The following is a 16,588-nucleotide window of genomic DNA, read 5'->3' on the forward strand; positions in this document are numbered from 1 at the left end:
TTTTTTTAAGACTTTATTTATTTATTCATGATAGACATAGAGAGAGAGAGACAGGCAGAGACACAGGCAGAGACACAGGCAAAGGGAGAAGCAGAGGGAGAAGCAGGCTCCATGCAGGGAGCCCAACGTAGGGCTCAATCCTGGGACTCCAGGATCACACCCTGGACCAAAGGCAGGAGCCAAACCGCTGAGCTACCCAGGGATCCCCCACACCCCTTTTTTAAGTTGTTTCTTACTTTCTGACACCAAACAATCCTCTGGGCTCATCATGTACTCTCCCTGTCCCAGCGCTAGAATTACCCATTTCTCTATGGAGCCCTGGTTCTTCTCAACAGAAAACAGTATTTAGAAACCAAGATGTAGGCTACTGGGATGTCATGGCTTCTAGATCTTCTTGACAAATAGAATTAGGAAATACATGTATATATACTAACCTATGTATACACACATATCCATATCTACTTCTTTGTATATATATTAAAATAAACAGGAATTCATACTATTATCTCAGACCCTAACCCAACACTACAGGATTCACTGTTTGTAGTCTTCGCTCTTTGTAGTCTTCACTCTTTGTACATATTTTTAACCTCTTTCTCTGACAACGGAAAACCTAACTTAGATTAAACACAATTTATTTGCCCAAACCTAGTAAACATATAAAGTATTGTTAGAAATGTTAATTTATACCATGTGACAAATTTACTAACCAGAATACAATTTTACATAGTTTTTTTCTTTAGCTTTACAATATCCAAACTGTCTTCCGAAGTTACTTAGATCTGCTTTTTTTTTCTTTTTTTTTTTTTTATGATGTTATGGTATTTGTAATATAATTAAATTTACTTGTCACAGTTTACATCCTGGGATCCTCTGATATTCTAGTCGACTTTCCTTTTTAATCTGCATTCAGGAAAATTGGTTCTTTGTGGTACACAATAGGGGTTTTTGACCTATGCATGGAGTCATGTATAACCTAACACAGTATCATAAAGAACAATTTCGTAACAAAAAATTCCATCCTGAGGTACCCTTGAAATCAATCCCTACCTTTGCTACTCCTGGCAAATACTGATATTTTCCATCCCCATAGTTCCAGATCATTTGATACATGAAATAATACAACATGTAGCCTTTGGGTCTGGTTTCTTTCACTAAGCAAAAAACATTTAAGATTCAATCATGTTGCATGAACCAAAAGCTTTTTCATTTTTGCTTTTCACATATTTCAAAGTTTATGTAGCAGGTATCATTGCACTCTGTCCACATTCCCACTGTCCATTTGGTTTCAGGACAATGCAATGTCAGTGACTCACTGAAAGTCAGCTCTGCAGTATCTCTCTACTTTTCAGCCTCAAAATTTTCACTAGTGCCAGGACCAGCTATTGATCATTCTGGCACAGTTCAGAAATACAATACCCCGCCCCCAAAGGCATCACTCAACCCATGGAGGATGAGAATCTTTAGATAAGTACCCCACCCTCCTAGTCCCTTGGTGGGTTAACTCTGAGAAGCATTCTAGAAAGTTCTTTGTAGGTCCCCAGTGGGTGTGAGTCCAAATTTCCAAGTACACTAGCCAGCTTAACAACAGACATATTATGGGTTTTTCTCCATTCTTTGAAACCTCTCTGTTCCCTCAGTTGTGCTTTCTAGGTTCACCTCCCTAATAAACTATTTCACCCAAGTCCTTGTGTCAGGCTTGGGACTATTTGACCCAAGTCCTTGTGTCAGGCTATTACCTGTTCTAGAATACTCTCCCCGGGTATCCCTATGATTCACTCTTTCATCTACATGAAGTGTTTATTGCTACTTCTCAATGAACTCTTCTCTCACCACCCTTTTCAAATTGCAAGCCGTGCCCTCTTATTTATTTAACAGCACTTTATCCAATAGTACTTAACTTCATCTATATATGTGTGTATAATTAATTTTGTTAATTTAAATCAGAATTTAGGCTTCATGAATGCAGTGATTTTAGTGTAATTTGTTTAACTGTTGTGTCTCTAACACTTAAAACACTCCTTGGCACATAGTAGGCACTCAATAAAAATATACTGAATAAATTAATTTTTTCAGAAGGTTGGTTTTATTCAATATAAGAACAGATTTCCTATTAAAAAAAAACCTGAAAACTATTAACCTTCAAAACTGAATGGCATTCAAAATGAAGCCAGCTGATTCCATCATAAATATTATTTAAAACATTCCCACAGTTAGCATGAAGTCTGACTGGATTTTCTGAATTGCCTTTGAATTCTAAGGTATTATAATCATATAAACAATAAAAGACTATAGGATGAGATTATTCTTAGCAATTCAAATGAAGCCAAATATAATAATTGTATGCCATGCATTTGGTTAGCCTATTTAATGATTCCAAATAGAATGACACCTACACAATAGAGATGGATATAGGGAAGAATTTTTTTCATCTGTGAAATTATTTTCATTATATCTTTATTACCTGGGCACTGGATAAAGGACCACTCATAGTTCTTTTCTTTAGGACAAAGACTGGTATCAAGAACCATCTCATTATTGTGCATCCCAACAAGCTTCATTGGTCCTCGTGAAGATCCTTCAATGCAGTGTCCTCTTCCTGTATTACTAGGATCATTGCACCAGCCACATCCAGGCTGTTCCAAACAATGTCCACAGGTTCTCAAGCCAGAGCAATTTTGAGCTGCATGACAGGAACATTAACAAAATATGTTATATGACTTTATTTTTTTATTTTTTTTTGTTATATGACTTTATATTCAAATAGAATTGTAAGCTAATGGAAAAATAAATACTATCCAAAAAAGACTATAAAAAGTTGTCTATAGTTAATATAAACATTTTTTGTAATAATATCTAATAGCTAGCAATTACTTAAAGTGAATAAAATGTACATCATGAGCAAAGAGATTTTCACTTAAAGATGAAAAAGGATATAGTAACCATGACATGGAGAAAAATGAAGTAAGCATTTAAAGGGTCCTGGGAACTTTGCCTGTTTTTAGCACCTTTTGGAAGTTGATCCAGGGACCTACAGACCACACTGACTCTTGTCCATGATTCAGAGCCATGTTAGCTGCTCTTGTTGTGCCTAGTGAGGGCCTTCATGAAAAAACTCTGCATCTGCCTGTGAACATCCACTGTAATTGCTGCCTGCCCATCCCATGAGACAGCTGAGCCCCATGTATACTGTCTTTCACTGACAATACTCTGCCCAAGGATCTAAGATACCAGCATTGGCTATCATGTGCTGGGTAAACTCAGTTTCACCCAAAGAACCAAACTGAATGGGAACATGGGCACCAGATCACTATGTCAACCAAGCAACCAGCAAAAGCTCTGACTCTCAGGGCTGCAGAATATCCCTCCAAGACTCACACACTATAGCTCAACCTTTTTGTTTAATTGATCTATAATCTATGAGCTTCAACAAAGCTTATGAATACTGTGATGCCTTTTACAAGAATGAACATGTTACAGTTTGTCATTATATTTACTACAGTTGCTATGTGATGTTTTAAATTTTAAATTCACAATTAGAGTAACCTATATTGGGCTAAAACTTCCTGTAATTATTTTTACTGATATTTTGCTAGAAAAGGCACTCTGTGTCTTGGAAACTGTTTATCCATAGACGATAGTGACAGAGGTATAAGACATGAATAATGTTTTAGCCACATGCTAGAAAAAACCTAGAGGGAGAAAAAACTGTAATTCTGGCAGACTGAATTTCATTGTTATGGAGGCAATAACTTAATTGCCACTCGGTGTTTTAATATACTGGAAACAGAAATGTTTCTCAGATTGCTGCCAACAGGAATGGCACAAGCTTCTCAGTGAACATCAAGAACTCATTATAGTGAACTGTGCAGAGATAATAGAGTATTGGATTAAAGAATTAATCAATTACAACATGATTTGTTATGAAGAATTTTTTTGTATGCTAAGAATTTAAGAGATAAGATTGAAGAAAGTGGAAAATGAGTGCTCTCCTATATTTCCTTAATAATAATTTAAAAAGGAAGAACACTCTTTGAATCATTGAACACAACTGACTAATGTTATTTCTGTAGATAAATAATTCATTGACATGAACATATTTGATTTTGGAATATATATTTCTTCAGCAGTACAGTGTTAAAAGATCCTAGATAACTGAACGTTTCATATATTACCATACTCTGTTTAGCCTTCAGGCTTTGAAACAGTTCTCTCACATATATGATTGTAGCTACCCCACAGTACTGTTGACTGGATTATCCTAATTGTCTTCAAAACTACGGGTTGCTACTAAATCAATAGAAAACAATGGAAAATATCAAATTAGGTATGTTATCTTAACATTGCAATTATTTACTATCATGTGATGATTTGAAGTATATCTTTATTTTATTAGGTCTCACCCAGAATAAATATAGTTTTATATTTATAGTCTATGGATATCTCCCAAGAAAGTAAATTTTATTTTAGGACTATCCTTTTAAGAAAATATAACCAATAAAATGTCTTGAAGAACCATTACATACAAAGTAAATCTAAACTATTCTCAAGTACAACATTCCTGTTAATGCTTTCCAAACTGCTTGGGAAATCTTAGATGAAAGAATGCTGGTTTTATTGCACTGGCTGAATGGCAAACTATGAATCTTCTAGTTCTCTTTATCTATTTGATTTTAGGCTTTAATAAAAAGTTATAAAATGTCATTTTCAGAACGATATTTTATTTCTCAGATTTTATTTTACATATGAAACTATTATATAAAATAATGTTGGTTTTCCTTTTGCTCAAGAGCAGAAAGCAACAGGCACTGCTTAAAGATTAAAAGAAAATGTATTATTTAGTATTTAATAATGATTCAAAACTTGACAGATTCTGTTTTTTAGACAATAATACAGGAAAGCTTTTGTAGGCTATGCCATTTTTTTCTGTTATGAATAGTATAGAGACTGTGTATAAACTATAAGTACGTAAAGCAATCACTTTTATTTATTTTTGGGTTTTTTTTAAATTAAGTTGTAAAATATTCAATATGGTTATTGAAATGTGTAAGAATTTGAAAAATCAGTCTGTAAGAAATTATGTCATCAGATGATTACTGGAGACTTCTGGTTTCTGATCCAGCATGTTAGGAATTCAGAAGTTACCATTCCATCCTAACAAAAAGTTAAAAAGTAGCACAAAATGAAAAGTCAACAACTCTTCTGAGCTCTGTCAGAGAAGTGAGGTCACAGGGCAAATCACTGCCTGTTAAGACTGGCAAGAGGGAGGATACAGAGAATCAATACACCAAATTTGAAGCCTCTGGAGGAGCCAGTATCTAGGGAAGAAACCCTAAACTGTGGCTGCTCAACAGCTGGAAGTTCAGTGTGGACGACTCTGAGAGCTGAAATTCCCAGAAGGACCCAGTCACCAGGGGCACTCCCACACTTTTGTGAGTTTTACCTCCAGAACTCTACAAAGTCCTCACAGTGCACATCAAAGAAAAAACTTCTTGTGCTTCCAGCACAGGAACACAAAAATGAACCATTCTGAAACATGCCAGAGCATTCTGTTCTTCTTAACAAGCATTGGAAAAACTATTTAACAGAGCCTAAAGAGCTGAGGTTTTCTCAGAGCCTACCTGACCTGTTAAAGGGAAATACCCAATTCTAGCCTGCTCTGGCCTTCCACGTGGAAGAAGAAACATACAATTCCAGCTCCTTTCAGCCATCCAGTACCACCTGAGAGAGGGGGAGAAAGCTGAGAAGCTCTAGTGAAGGTCACAGCATGAAGTGTAAGTTCACCAAAAGACTGAGATTTAATCAATCAGTTACAGACCGCTCCTGCTCCTTCCACACACTACCACTACATTAGTAAAGGCCTACTGACAGCAGTCTCTCTCTTACCTATAAATAAAATCTGGCTATCAAGAAAAAAAAAATTACAAGGCATACCAAAGGCAAAATACACAATGTGAATAGACGAGCAAGCATCAGACCAGATATGGCAAGAATATTAGAATTATCAGTCCATGAATTTAATTTTTAAAAATATTTTATTTGGGATCCCTGGGTGGCTCAGCGGTTGGTGCCTGCCTTCAGCCCAGGGCATGATCCTGGAGTCCCGGGATCGAGTCCTATGTCAGGCTCCCTGTATGGAGCCTGCTTCTCCCTCTGCCTGTGTGTCTGCCTCTGCCTCTCTCTCTCTGTCTCTCATGAATAAATAAATAAAATAATAAAAGCAGGCTGATGTGGGACTTTGATCCCAAGACCCCAGGATCACAACCTGAGCCAAAGGCTCAACCGCTGAGCCACCCGGGTGCCCCCAGACCTGGAATTTAAAACAGCTATGATTGGGATTCCTGGGTGGCGCAGCAGTTTGGCGCCTGCCTTTGGCCCAGGGCGCGATCCTGGAGACCCGGGATCGAATCCCACGTCGGGCTCCCAGTGCATGGAGCCTGCTTCTCCTTCTGCCTATGTCTCTGCCTCTCTCTCTCTGTGTGTGTGTGACTATCAAAATTAAATAGAAATTTAAAAAAACCAGCTATGATTAATATGCTAAAGGTTCTAATGGTAACATGCAAAAACAGATGAACATTTGTAAGCAAAACTAGAAAACTCCCAGAAGAAAGCATATAAGATCTAGATGACCTTGATTCGGTGATGATGCTTTAGTTATGAACCAAAGGCACAATCCATGAAAAAAAAAAAACTGATAAACTAGACTTCGTTAAAACTCAAATTTAAAATTTCTGCTCTGCAAAGACACTGTCAAGAGAATGAAAATGAAAGCCATATACTGTAAAAAAATATTTAGGAAAGACTCACCTGATGAAGGACTAAAATACACAAAGGACTAAAATACACAAAGAAGTTTCTAAAATACACAAAGAACTCATAACTCAATAAGAAAACAAACAACCCAATTTTTTTTCAAACAACCCAATTTTTAAAACATGCAAAAGACCTAAACAGATATCTCAGCAAAGAAGACATACAGAGACAAGTATGAAAAGATACTCCACATCATATGTCACTAGAGAACTGCAAATTAAAACAATGAGATACCCCTATTAAAATGCCAAAATCCCAAAACTGACAATATCAAATGGTGGTGAGTATGTAAGAATGCAAAGTAACAGAAACATTCACGGCTCGTGGGACTGTAAAATACGGCCACTTTTAAAGACAATTTGGTGGTTTCTTACAAAACTAAACATAGTTTTACCATAAAATCTATCAATAACATTCCTTGATATTTACCCAAATGAACTGAAAATTTATGTCTGCCCAATAACCTGCACATAGGTTTTTACTGCAGCTTTATTCATAATTGCCAAAACTTGCCAAAAGCAACAAGATTTCTTTTAGTACATGAGTAGATAAATTGTGGTACAACCAGACAATGTAATGTCATTCAGCTCTAAAAATAAATAAGCTCCCAAGCCATGAAAAGACACGAAGGAAACTTAAATGCATATTACCAAGTGAAAGAAACCAATCTGAGAAGCTACATATTATATGATTCCAACTATATGACATTCTGGAAAAGGCAAAACAATATAGACAGTAAAAATATTAGTGATTGCCAAGAGTTAGGAGAAAAAGAAGGATGAATAGGTGGAGCTCAGAAGAATTTTAGGCAGAAAAACCACTATGTATGATACTATAATGATGGATGTGTACCATTATATATTTGTCAAACTCTACAGAATGTATCATACCAAGAGTGAACCCTACTGTAAACTACAGACTTTGTGCAATAATGATGTCAATGTAGATTCATCATGGGTAGCAAATGTACCACTCTGGCATGGGATGTTGACAGGGCAGGGGTAGGTTGTGCATATGTAGGGGCAAAGGATATATAGGAATTCTGCATCTTCCTCTCAAAATTGCTAAGAACCTAAAACTACTCTAAAAATTAAATTTTATTCAATTTTAAAACAATTACCTTCCCTAACTGCCAAGAGAAAAAAAATGTTTAAATTGAACATGTATATAGACCTGCAAAATACTGAAAGAAATACAGATGTGAGACATTACTGTATTTTCACATTTCCTATTATTTCATTTTTACTGCATCAACTTAATTGCATTTTTATATTTGAACTTTTATATATTAGGAACTAAGTCTTCTATTATTGTTCTAAATTATCCTTTTGAAATTCATTTTCACAAAGAGAATAACCAATATTTTAAGTAAAAGTGTCAATTTTTAATAATTGCAGTTATTAAAAAAGCTTTCCCAGAAAACATTACATAAAATTTGTCTTAAGATATATTTCTTTTCTTCAATTTGTGGATTTTAAGTACTAATATCACAATATTATAACTGAAAAACTCCTGGGATTATTATAAAATCCATATTTGTGTTTCATTAGCAAAGAAAAGTTTCCTTCAAGTTCCATTTACTTGGCAATCTCAAATGATTGCTGAAACAACTTTCTAAAAAGCAACATAAAATATATACCATTGCTAATAAAGCTTTATTTATAATTCCAAGAAATTTTTTAAAGAGTTACTACTGTTAAATGTTTAGTGAAGGACCAGACACATATAGCAGAAATGATCATATAAATCCATTACGTATAATTAATGCTAACAAGATATAAAATTAAAGGCAAAAGTATGACAAAAACATTGCCCCAAAGGTGATGTCCGTTAAACAATAACACTCAGCTACTTTTTAGCACTCAGATTTTGAGCAAGGATGCCACCTTTATTACTAGTCCTTATTTTATGTTCTGACATTCCTTATTGCTCATTAAAAGCATGTTGGTTAAAAACAGGGAAGAATGACATAACAGAGAAGGAGTTTGTTTCTCACAAGAAGTAGATCACCGCTAGGTGAATACTACTTCCAGAAAACACAAGGTCTCCTTGATTCAATGGCCCTCTTCCCCACAAGGATGTAAAGGACATATAATTTAAAGGGCTGTGGGACAAAAATAACTGTTATTGGATATTATCAGCACAAAGAAGCTATAGACAGCCACAAAAAAGGCAAATGTGGTAACAGATGTAAACAGTGAAAGAAGAGGCTTACAGAAAAGAAAAATCCATCAGACTAGACTAACTGCTCAAGAACAAATGGTTGAAGTAGAAAACAAAACTCTTAAGACATCAAAAATCAAGCCAAAACAAAAGAAAAGGGTCAAAAACAAAAAACATAAAAGCAGAACAACTGATCCACACAACCCTAGCAGACAGCCCTACCAGCAGCACATATCCTAATTTAGTTCATCAGTGGTGACGATGTACTTCGTACAGTGTTTAATGTTTCATTTACCTTCTCAAAAAAATATGGTTACAGTTTTTATAGTGGAAATACAGGTTCTCATCACTTTAAAATAGATTAAAAGTCCACAAATAAGCAACCATAAAGAAGAAAAAAATATGAATTGTAACAAACAGATGGAAAATACAAGTGAATTTAAGACATACTGAGATTTATTTTGAAATTCCAACCACTACTTTAAGATTTCTAAAAAACAGTATATGGAAAACAATCTAAGCATTAAAGACCATTTTTAGCAAGTAAAGAAATTACTCTTCAGATTCAAAGAGCCAATGAGAATCCATTTTTTAAAAGCCAACTCAATTACTGGAAAATTAAATTGAAATAAGTTACAAAATTTGGAATGCCAAGGATAAAGAGAAAAAAAAATCTTAAAATCTTTTATTTCTTAAAGAATTTCTTTTAAAAGATGCCCCACAAAGGAATGAAAATCAAAGTCACATGAGAATTCTCACTCATAGCATCAAATGCTACAGGGTCTGAGGAAAGAATTACTTAGAACTCCCACATCCAGCCACTTTATCATTCACATGAACATAAAAAAATACACTTTAGACATATAAAAACTAAAACGCTTACTAACCACGAATTTATTTGAAAGAATTACTGAAGACTATTATCCAAAATGTGAATAAATGAGAAGGAAGATATGGAATACATGAAAGATTTGTGAGCAGTAAAAACGACTTAGATTTAACTCTAAATAACTTTTAGAAAGTTCTTAAGCATATAAGAGCTTAGAGACTTTACAAGCTTCTTTTTCCCTGCCTTTTACCCTTCTACCCTATAATACCCACAGAGAAGTTCATAAAGAAAGATGTGAGATTAGTAAATTACTGTACAGAAATGCTCTGTGCCTGCACCCAGCCTGGAGATAGAACAGTGCCTCCCTTGTGCCCCTGTCCTAGTCAGCATCCCAATCTTTTCTCAGCAGCATCCACTGTCATTTATATTAACTTTTGCCTTACTCTACAGTTTTGCCACCTAAATATTCATTCCTAAACAAAAGAGCTTAGTTTTGCCTGTTTTTGAACTTTATCTAAATGGAGTCACACAGTATGTCATCCTTTGTGTCTGACTTCTTTTACCAAACATTAATGTTTGTGGAAAGACAAATACGATTATTATCAGAAGAGTCTGAGTACTGTCTCAATTGCCCCCAAATCTCCAGCACTGGTATGGGCAGCTGACTCCTAATAAGATGTTTTCTGTGGGAGTGAGACCATTTTATGCTTGCAACAACGACAATGCCATGCACTGAATGAGGTACATCACCATTCCCTATCAAAGTTCCTAAAAAAAGGATAGCAACAAGGAGCTCAATGCCTAACATGGAGCAGCCATGCCCATCCCAGAAACACCCCACCACTTGATGCCAAGTTCCTGAGAAAACAAGTACATACAATAGCCATATCCTAGAACTTCTAGCCTGCATTGTGGCACTTACTTGCTCTTCATTCAACATTGGTGCCTGATATGGAGCAAATATGGGTTTGGCTGGGTTGGTAGACTATGGAGGTATCTTTGGGAGTGATGTAAGCTCTGGAAAGGCCAATGAGTCTCCACTTGCACTGTCTTAAGCAGCTAGCTACCTCTAAATGAGAAGGTCACTCATCCAAGAAAGAAGGGCTTATAACTGGGTGGCCATGTTGTCTGTGGGCCACTAGACCCAGGGGCAAGCCTCAAAACAGTAGATTCACCACCAAAAGGTATCTCAGACTTAGGGAGCCCCTCTTAAAAGCAGCAGCTCTTCCTTCCTCTTAGAGTATAAACAAGAGAGCTCAGAAGAAGGATAAAAGGAAGAACAGATGGGCAAGTAATGCATGTTACTGCTAGGATACTTATCCATACTTTATAATAGTTATGTCGATAGTGGCTACTCCTATGTAAGGAAGCCAACAGGCTGATAAGTCCAAAAGAAACTTTAAAAAGTTGTAGGAACAAGTTGTGTTATGGGCCAAACTCCCAGGAAACCTGCAAGTGCCTGTTTGTAGGAGGGAAAGAAACAGAAGGAAGCCAGTAGACTGATGCAAAAACCTGGAATGGACATACAAGAGCTGTAAAAATAGAGTGAGAGAAGGCATGATAGGGTAATTGTTAGAATAAAAAAATTAGAATAGGGATGACAAGACCCCCTGAAAAGTATTCCCTTATAAAGATTAAAACTTCCCCTTCCCTATTCCATTGAACACCCTTCAACTACAACATATTCCTGAGTTTAACCCACATGGGGCTTCAAGTGGCTGCTGTTTTGTCTCCTTTCATGGCACTGTCACTGCAGTTCCTTTGGGACCTGATACCCATTAATCGGATTCACTCATTGTAAACCCAGCTTATTGCAGGTAAAAGTCCTGGGAAGAAAAACAAAACTAAAGAAACCTAAGGACTCCCGGTAAGCTTTGCAGACATTCGGGTGCTGGGAAGTGTGGAAATGAAGAGGAACAAAATATTCCTCTCATTTCATCTGTGCCTATTTGGATTTAGCAAGTGAGTAGATGTTTTACTTTGTCTAAATAAAGGATTTCTGGATGAACATACACTTGAACTCCAATTTTATCTAAGGTGATTCTGTAGCTAACTGTGGTTGTAGAATGGTGACCCTAGGCACCTGCAGAGTATATCCCCCAAAAGGATGTAAAGTGTAGATCAGTCACAGGAGGGACAGACCCCAATTAGTGTGGCATGAATGAATTGATTCAACATTGAAAAGCAGATAGTAGGAGCAATGGAAGTAAATAATCCTTCCATCCTTCTTATTATAAATCTGAACAGACCAACTAATTCATGCCCCTGTTGGAAAGGCATTTTTTTGATCAGGCCCAATGTCAGAGGATAGATTATGGAAAGATAAACTCTACGTTCTGCTAGCACAAAGCTAGCTGAGACCCGCAGCTTCTACATTTTCCCAAGCCAAAAAAAAAAAAAAGCTGCATGTGGCCTCAAAATCCTACAAGGACACCAGGTGCTATCAGTAGTGTTATGCAAGTCTTTAAAAATATCAGTCATGTAAGACATGGGAATGGGAACAGTGCTAGAACAAAGGACACTGAAGAAGCAAAGGACACAACAAAGCAGTATGTGTCCCCTGCAGTAATAAGCACTTTCTTGAAATGTTACACTATTTGCAATATACACTCAGAGTTGGAGACAGTACAAATATGGCAAAATGTGTGACTTTGTGTGTGTGTAGGGTAAAATAATTAGTAAAATTCAAAATAATGGTATAAATCTGGGGCTTATACTATTAATAGGTTTTAAAACTAGCTACAAGTTTTTCCCATCTTAAAAACTTCTTCAAATGTTTTAATACCTCCTTCCACCACAGAAAACTGATTTATGATGCCTTTAAATAAAAAATCACTCTAGATATATACTTACGAGAGCAGGTGGCAGTTTGCCACTCCAGACACTGTCCATACGGAAAAGAGATAATGTAAGCATTAGAGTCAACGCATCGTCTGGTACTACTGCACCACATACACTCCATGCCGTTGCTTGTACAGTTGGAGCAGGATGTCCTTAGAGAACATGGCTTTTTGCATGGCCTGGCATTTTGATTTGGACTAACTGGAATAAATCAACAAACATAATTATTTTATTTGTTAACTGTATTTTAACACAGGGTATGGGTTTCATTCCTTTTGCTATTTAGGGAATGTTTCAAGTAAGCCAAGTATGGGATAGAAATTATAGCAAAAAATACATGAGAAGATAAATGAAAATGAAGATATCAATACTCCTTGAATTTATAATCAAATTTGAAAATTATAATTCTTTGGAGAATTTTAATCCTTTAACAAAGTACATAAAGTTACATAACTTAAAAACTTGTAAGTAGAAATGTAGCCCATGACATAGTTTTCTATCTTTGGATAAATACTACAGACACTATCATTATTTACTTTCCTGCCACAAATTTTTCCATAAACATTCCATACCTTATCAAAACAAATGCCCTGTCAGTAAACACATCTCTGATATAAACAAACAATAAAAATAAAACAATATGCTATAAAATCTTTACATGAAATAGAATACCACTCCCATTAGGATAATTTTTTTTTTAATATTAGCAAGAAGAGGTGCCTGGGTGGCTCAGTCTGCCTTAGCCACTCCCCCTACTTGTGTTCTCTCTCTCGCTCACTCTCTCTCTCTCAAATAAATAAATAAAATATTTTTAAAAACATAAAATACTAGCATGGATGTGAAGAAATTGGAACCTTGACATTGCTAGTAGGAATGTAAAATGGTACAACTTCCATGGCAAACAGTATGACAATTCCTCAAAAAAGTAAACATAGAATTACCATATGATACAGCAATTCCACTTCTGGCTATATACCCAAAAGATGTGAAATTGGAACTGGAAAATATATTTGTATACCCTTGTTCATAGCATCATTACTCACAATAGCCAATAAGTAAAAGCAACTCAAATAAATACACACTTATTGATGAATGGATAAACAAAATGTTGTAGGTGCATATAAAATGGATAATTATTCAGGCTAAAAATGGAAGGAAATTCTAACATATGCTACCATAGGGATGAACCTTGAAGACATTATGTTAAAGGAAATAAGCCAGCCATAAAAGTTCATATACCTTATGATTCCATCTATATGAGGTACCTAGATTAGTCAAACTCAGAGACAAAGTAGAAGGTGGTTGCTGTCAGGGGCTGGAGGAGGGAGTTATGGAGAGTTATTACTTAATGAGTATGGAATTTGGGAAGATGAGAAAGTTCTAGAGATATATAGTGTTGATTGATTCACAATAATGTTGATGCACTTAGTAACACTGAACTCTACATTTTAAAATGGTTAAAATGGTAAATTTTATATTATGTATATTTTACACAATATAAAATATTTTTTTTTTAATTTTTTTATTTATTTATGATAGTCACAGAGAGATAGAGAGAGAGGCAGAGACACAGGCAGAGGGAGAAGCAGGCTCCATGCACCGGGAGCCCAACGTGGGATTCGATCCCGGGTCTCCAGGATCGTGCCCTGGGCCAAAGGCAGGCGCCAAACCGCTGCACCACCCAGGGATCCCCAATATAAAATATTTAAAAAGAGAAAATTCAATGTTCCTTTCTTACTTAACAAAAATCCATTTCAAGTCAAATACCATATGATTGCATTTAGATGTGGAATTTAAGAAACAAAAGAAAACAAGAGAGAGAGATACAAATAAAAAAAACAGACTTTCAACTATAGAGTACAAACTGATGGTGACCAAAGGGGAAGGGGGCAGGGTAGGATGTGTGAAACAGGTGATGGGATTAAGGAGGGCACTTGTCTTGATGAGCATCAGGTGTTGTTTGGAAGACTTGAATCACCTATCTGTACACCTGAAACAAATATTACACTGTATGTTAACTAAATAAAAACTTAAAAAAAAATCCACTTATAACATTTTATACTGGCTAATAAAACCAAATAAAAAATTGCAACGGGTATGGGTTGGGGTTTGAATGCCATGTCCAATATAAAAATAGTAAAGGTCAATCACCACAAAATGACATATGATGCAAAAAAATAAAAATAAAATAAAACCCAGAAAAGTTTCTTTTTACTTTGCCTAATTAAATAGATCTCTATGATAGGAAAAGAATTCTAAATTAGTTGTTAATCTTAAAAATAAATCTTTCTTCCACACACTGTAATAACAGTAAAAGATGTTAACAAAATTAAGAATAGATTCAACCAAGAAATAAAGATCATATTAAAGAATAAAATTTTGCTATTTTCATAAGTTAATGCTGAGGTCACTAAGAGTAAGTGGGAAAAGTGGATAAACTAAAATTTACCAAAATATCAGGAAATCGACATCATAAAAAGATAGTGAAAGTTACTTCAGGCACAGAGACTCTCACAAGTGGAAGGGGGTGGTAGGAAGAGAAGTTGGAAACAGAATATTTTTAAAGAATTACTAGTTTACTACTTACCAACAGGTTTTTCACAGACAAGGCCATCTGCCATAGATGTACAAGGATTAGCTTTTAGGCCTGCCACTGCAGCCTTTTCTAGATATGCACAGAATCCAGAATCGTTTGGTTCACCAGGAAGCCACTGCAGTGTTGTGTTTGTAAAAGGAGACATGTCTTCCCATCCCCAGTAGGATATATTGATCTTGCGTAAGCCTACCCACGGTGATACTTTCTGTAAACAACAGCAAAAGGAGCATTAAAAAAAGTTAGATATAAAAATACTGTCATATTCCTTAGCAAATAGTTCATTATCATTAAAAATGACATTTAAAAACATATAGAACTGCCTTTCTAATGACTTCTTGGACCAAGGATAATTAACAATTCCAGCACATTTTGGAGAATGATATAGAACAGAACACGATTTTCCAAACACAGACTCTGCACTCAAGCTACATGACTGATGACTGGGGTCAGTTATTTAGTCCTTGTGAACTTCAGTTTCCTCTTCTACAAAATAAGGTTATAAATATCTGATATAAATACCTACCTTATGAGGCAAGATTATGAAAAAATTAACATATTGCTGCTGCTGCTGTTGCTCTGTTACTGCTACTATTGTTACCAGTTTAATCAGTTCTGGAGATAAGAATCTACAGCTAAGTTGCCATTACATGCACTGTGAGAGAACAGGAAACAAAATCAACAAACTGTATACAGGGGTGACTGAAGACTTCATAACATGTTCACAAAGGACCAAGAAGAATAACTGCTAGTTCAGACTTGTCTAGTACATCAGAACTTTCATGCAATTTTAGATAAAGTTATGTCATCTACTTCCACATTATGATAAAATCTGACTCCTTTGCCTAAAATTTAATAGATTGCTAAATACCATAGAACTAAATATTCTTAGTGCTCTCATTAATATTTCAAAAAGCAGCTTGAAAAGAAAATATCTTCTATAGATCTTATTCTTAATCATTAATCAATTTTAAAAATGTGTTTATTCATATGACAATTTTAAAATGATATATTTTTGGTCCAAGCTACTCTCTTTACAAAATTCTATTAGATTATAAACAACTCTTTTTATTTTCTTATTTCTGCTTTAGAACTACATGGGGGGGGGGGTTAATTTTTTTTTTCTAACTTCCTTCAGTGATAATTGACAAAATTGTATATATTTAAGGTACACAATTTGATGTTTCAGTACATGCAAACAACATGAAATGATCACTACAATCAAGCTAATTAGCTTACCCATCACCTCACACAGTTACCTTTTTATTTGTGGTGAAACATTTAAGATCTAGTCTCTTAAATTTCAAGTATACAATACAGTATTATTAACTATAGTAACCATGCTATAC

The 16,588-nt window shown here is 35.3% G+C and overlaps 1 protein-coding gene across 3 annotated transcripts in view; it reads right to left on the bottom strand.

Annotated features, from left to right (window-relative positions):
- ATRNL1 (attractin like 1) overlaps nt 1–16,588 on the bottom strand; it is a 760,501-nt gene that overhangs the window by 591,851 nt on the left and 152,062 nt on the right. For all 3 annotated transcript variants that reach the window (XM_041742630.1, XM_041742631.1, XM_041742632.1), the window contains exons 16-18: nt 15,234–15,447; nt 12,659–12,847; nt 2,465–2,683 (exon numbers count right to left, since the gene is read on the bottom strand). In XM_041742630.1, the coding sequence (XP_041598564.1) occupies nt 2,465–2,683; nt 12,659–12,847; nt 15,234–15,447 (622 nt within the window). The remainder of the gene's footprint in view (nt 1–2,464; nt 2,684–12,658; nt 12,848–15,233; nt 15,448–16,588) is intronic.

The sequence above is a fragment of the Vulpes lagopus genome, chromosome 2 (assembly GCF_018345385.1).
Source record: "Vulpes lagopus strain Blue_001 chromosome 2, ASM1834538v1, whole genome shotgun sequence".
NCBI lineage: Eukaryota > Metazoa > Chordata > Mammalia > Carnivora > Canidae > Vulpes > Vulpes lagopus.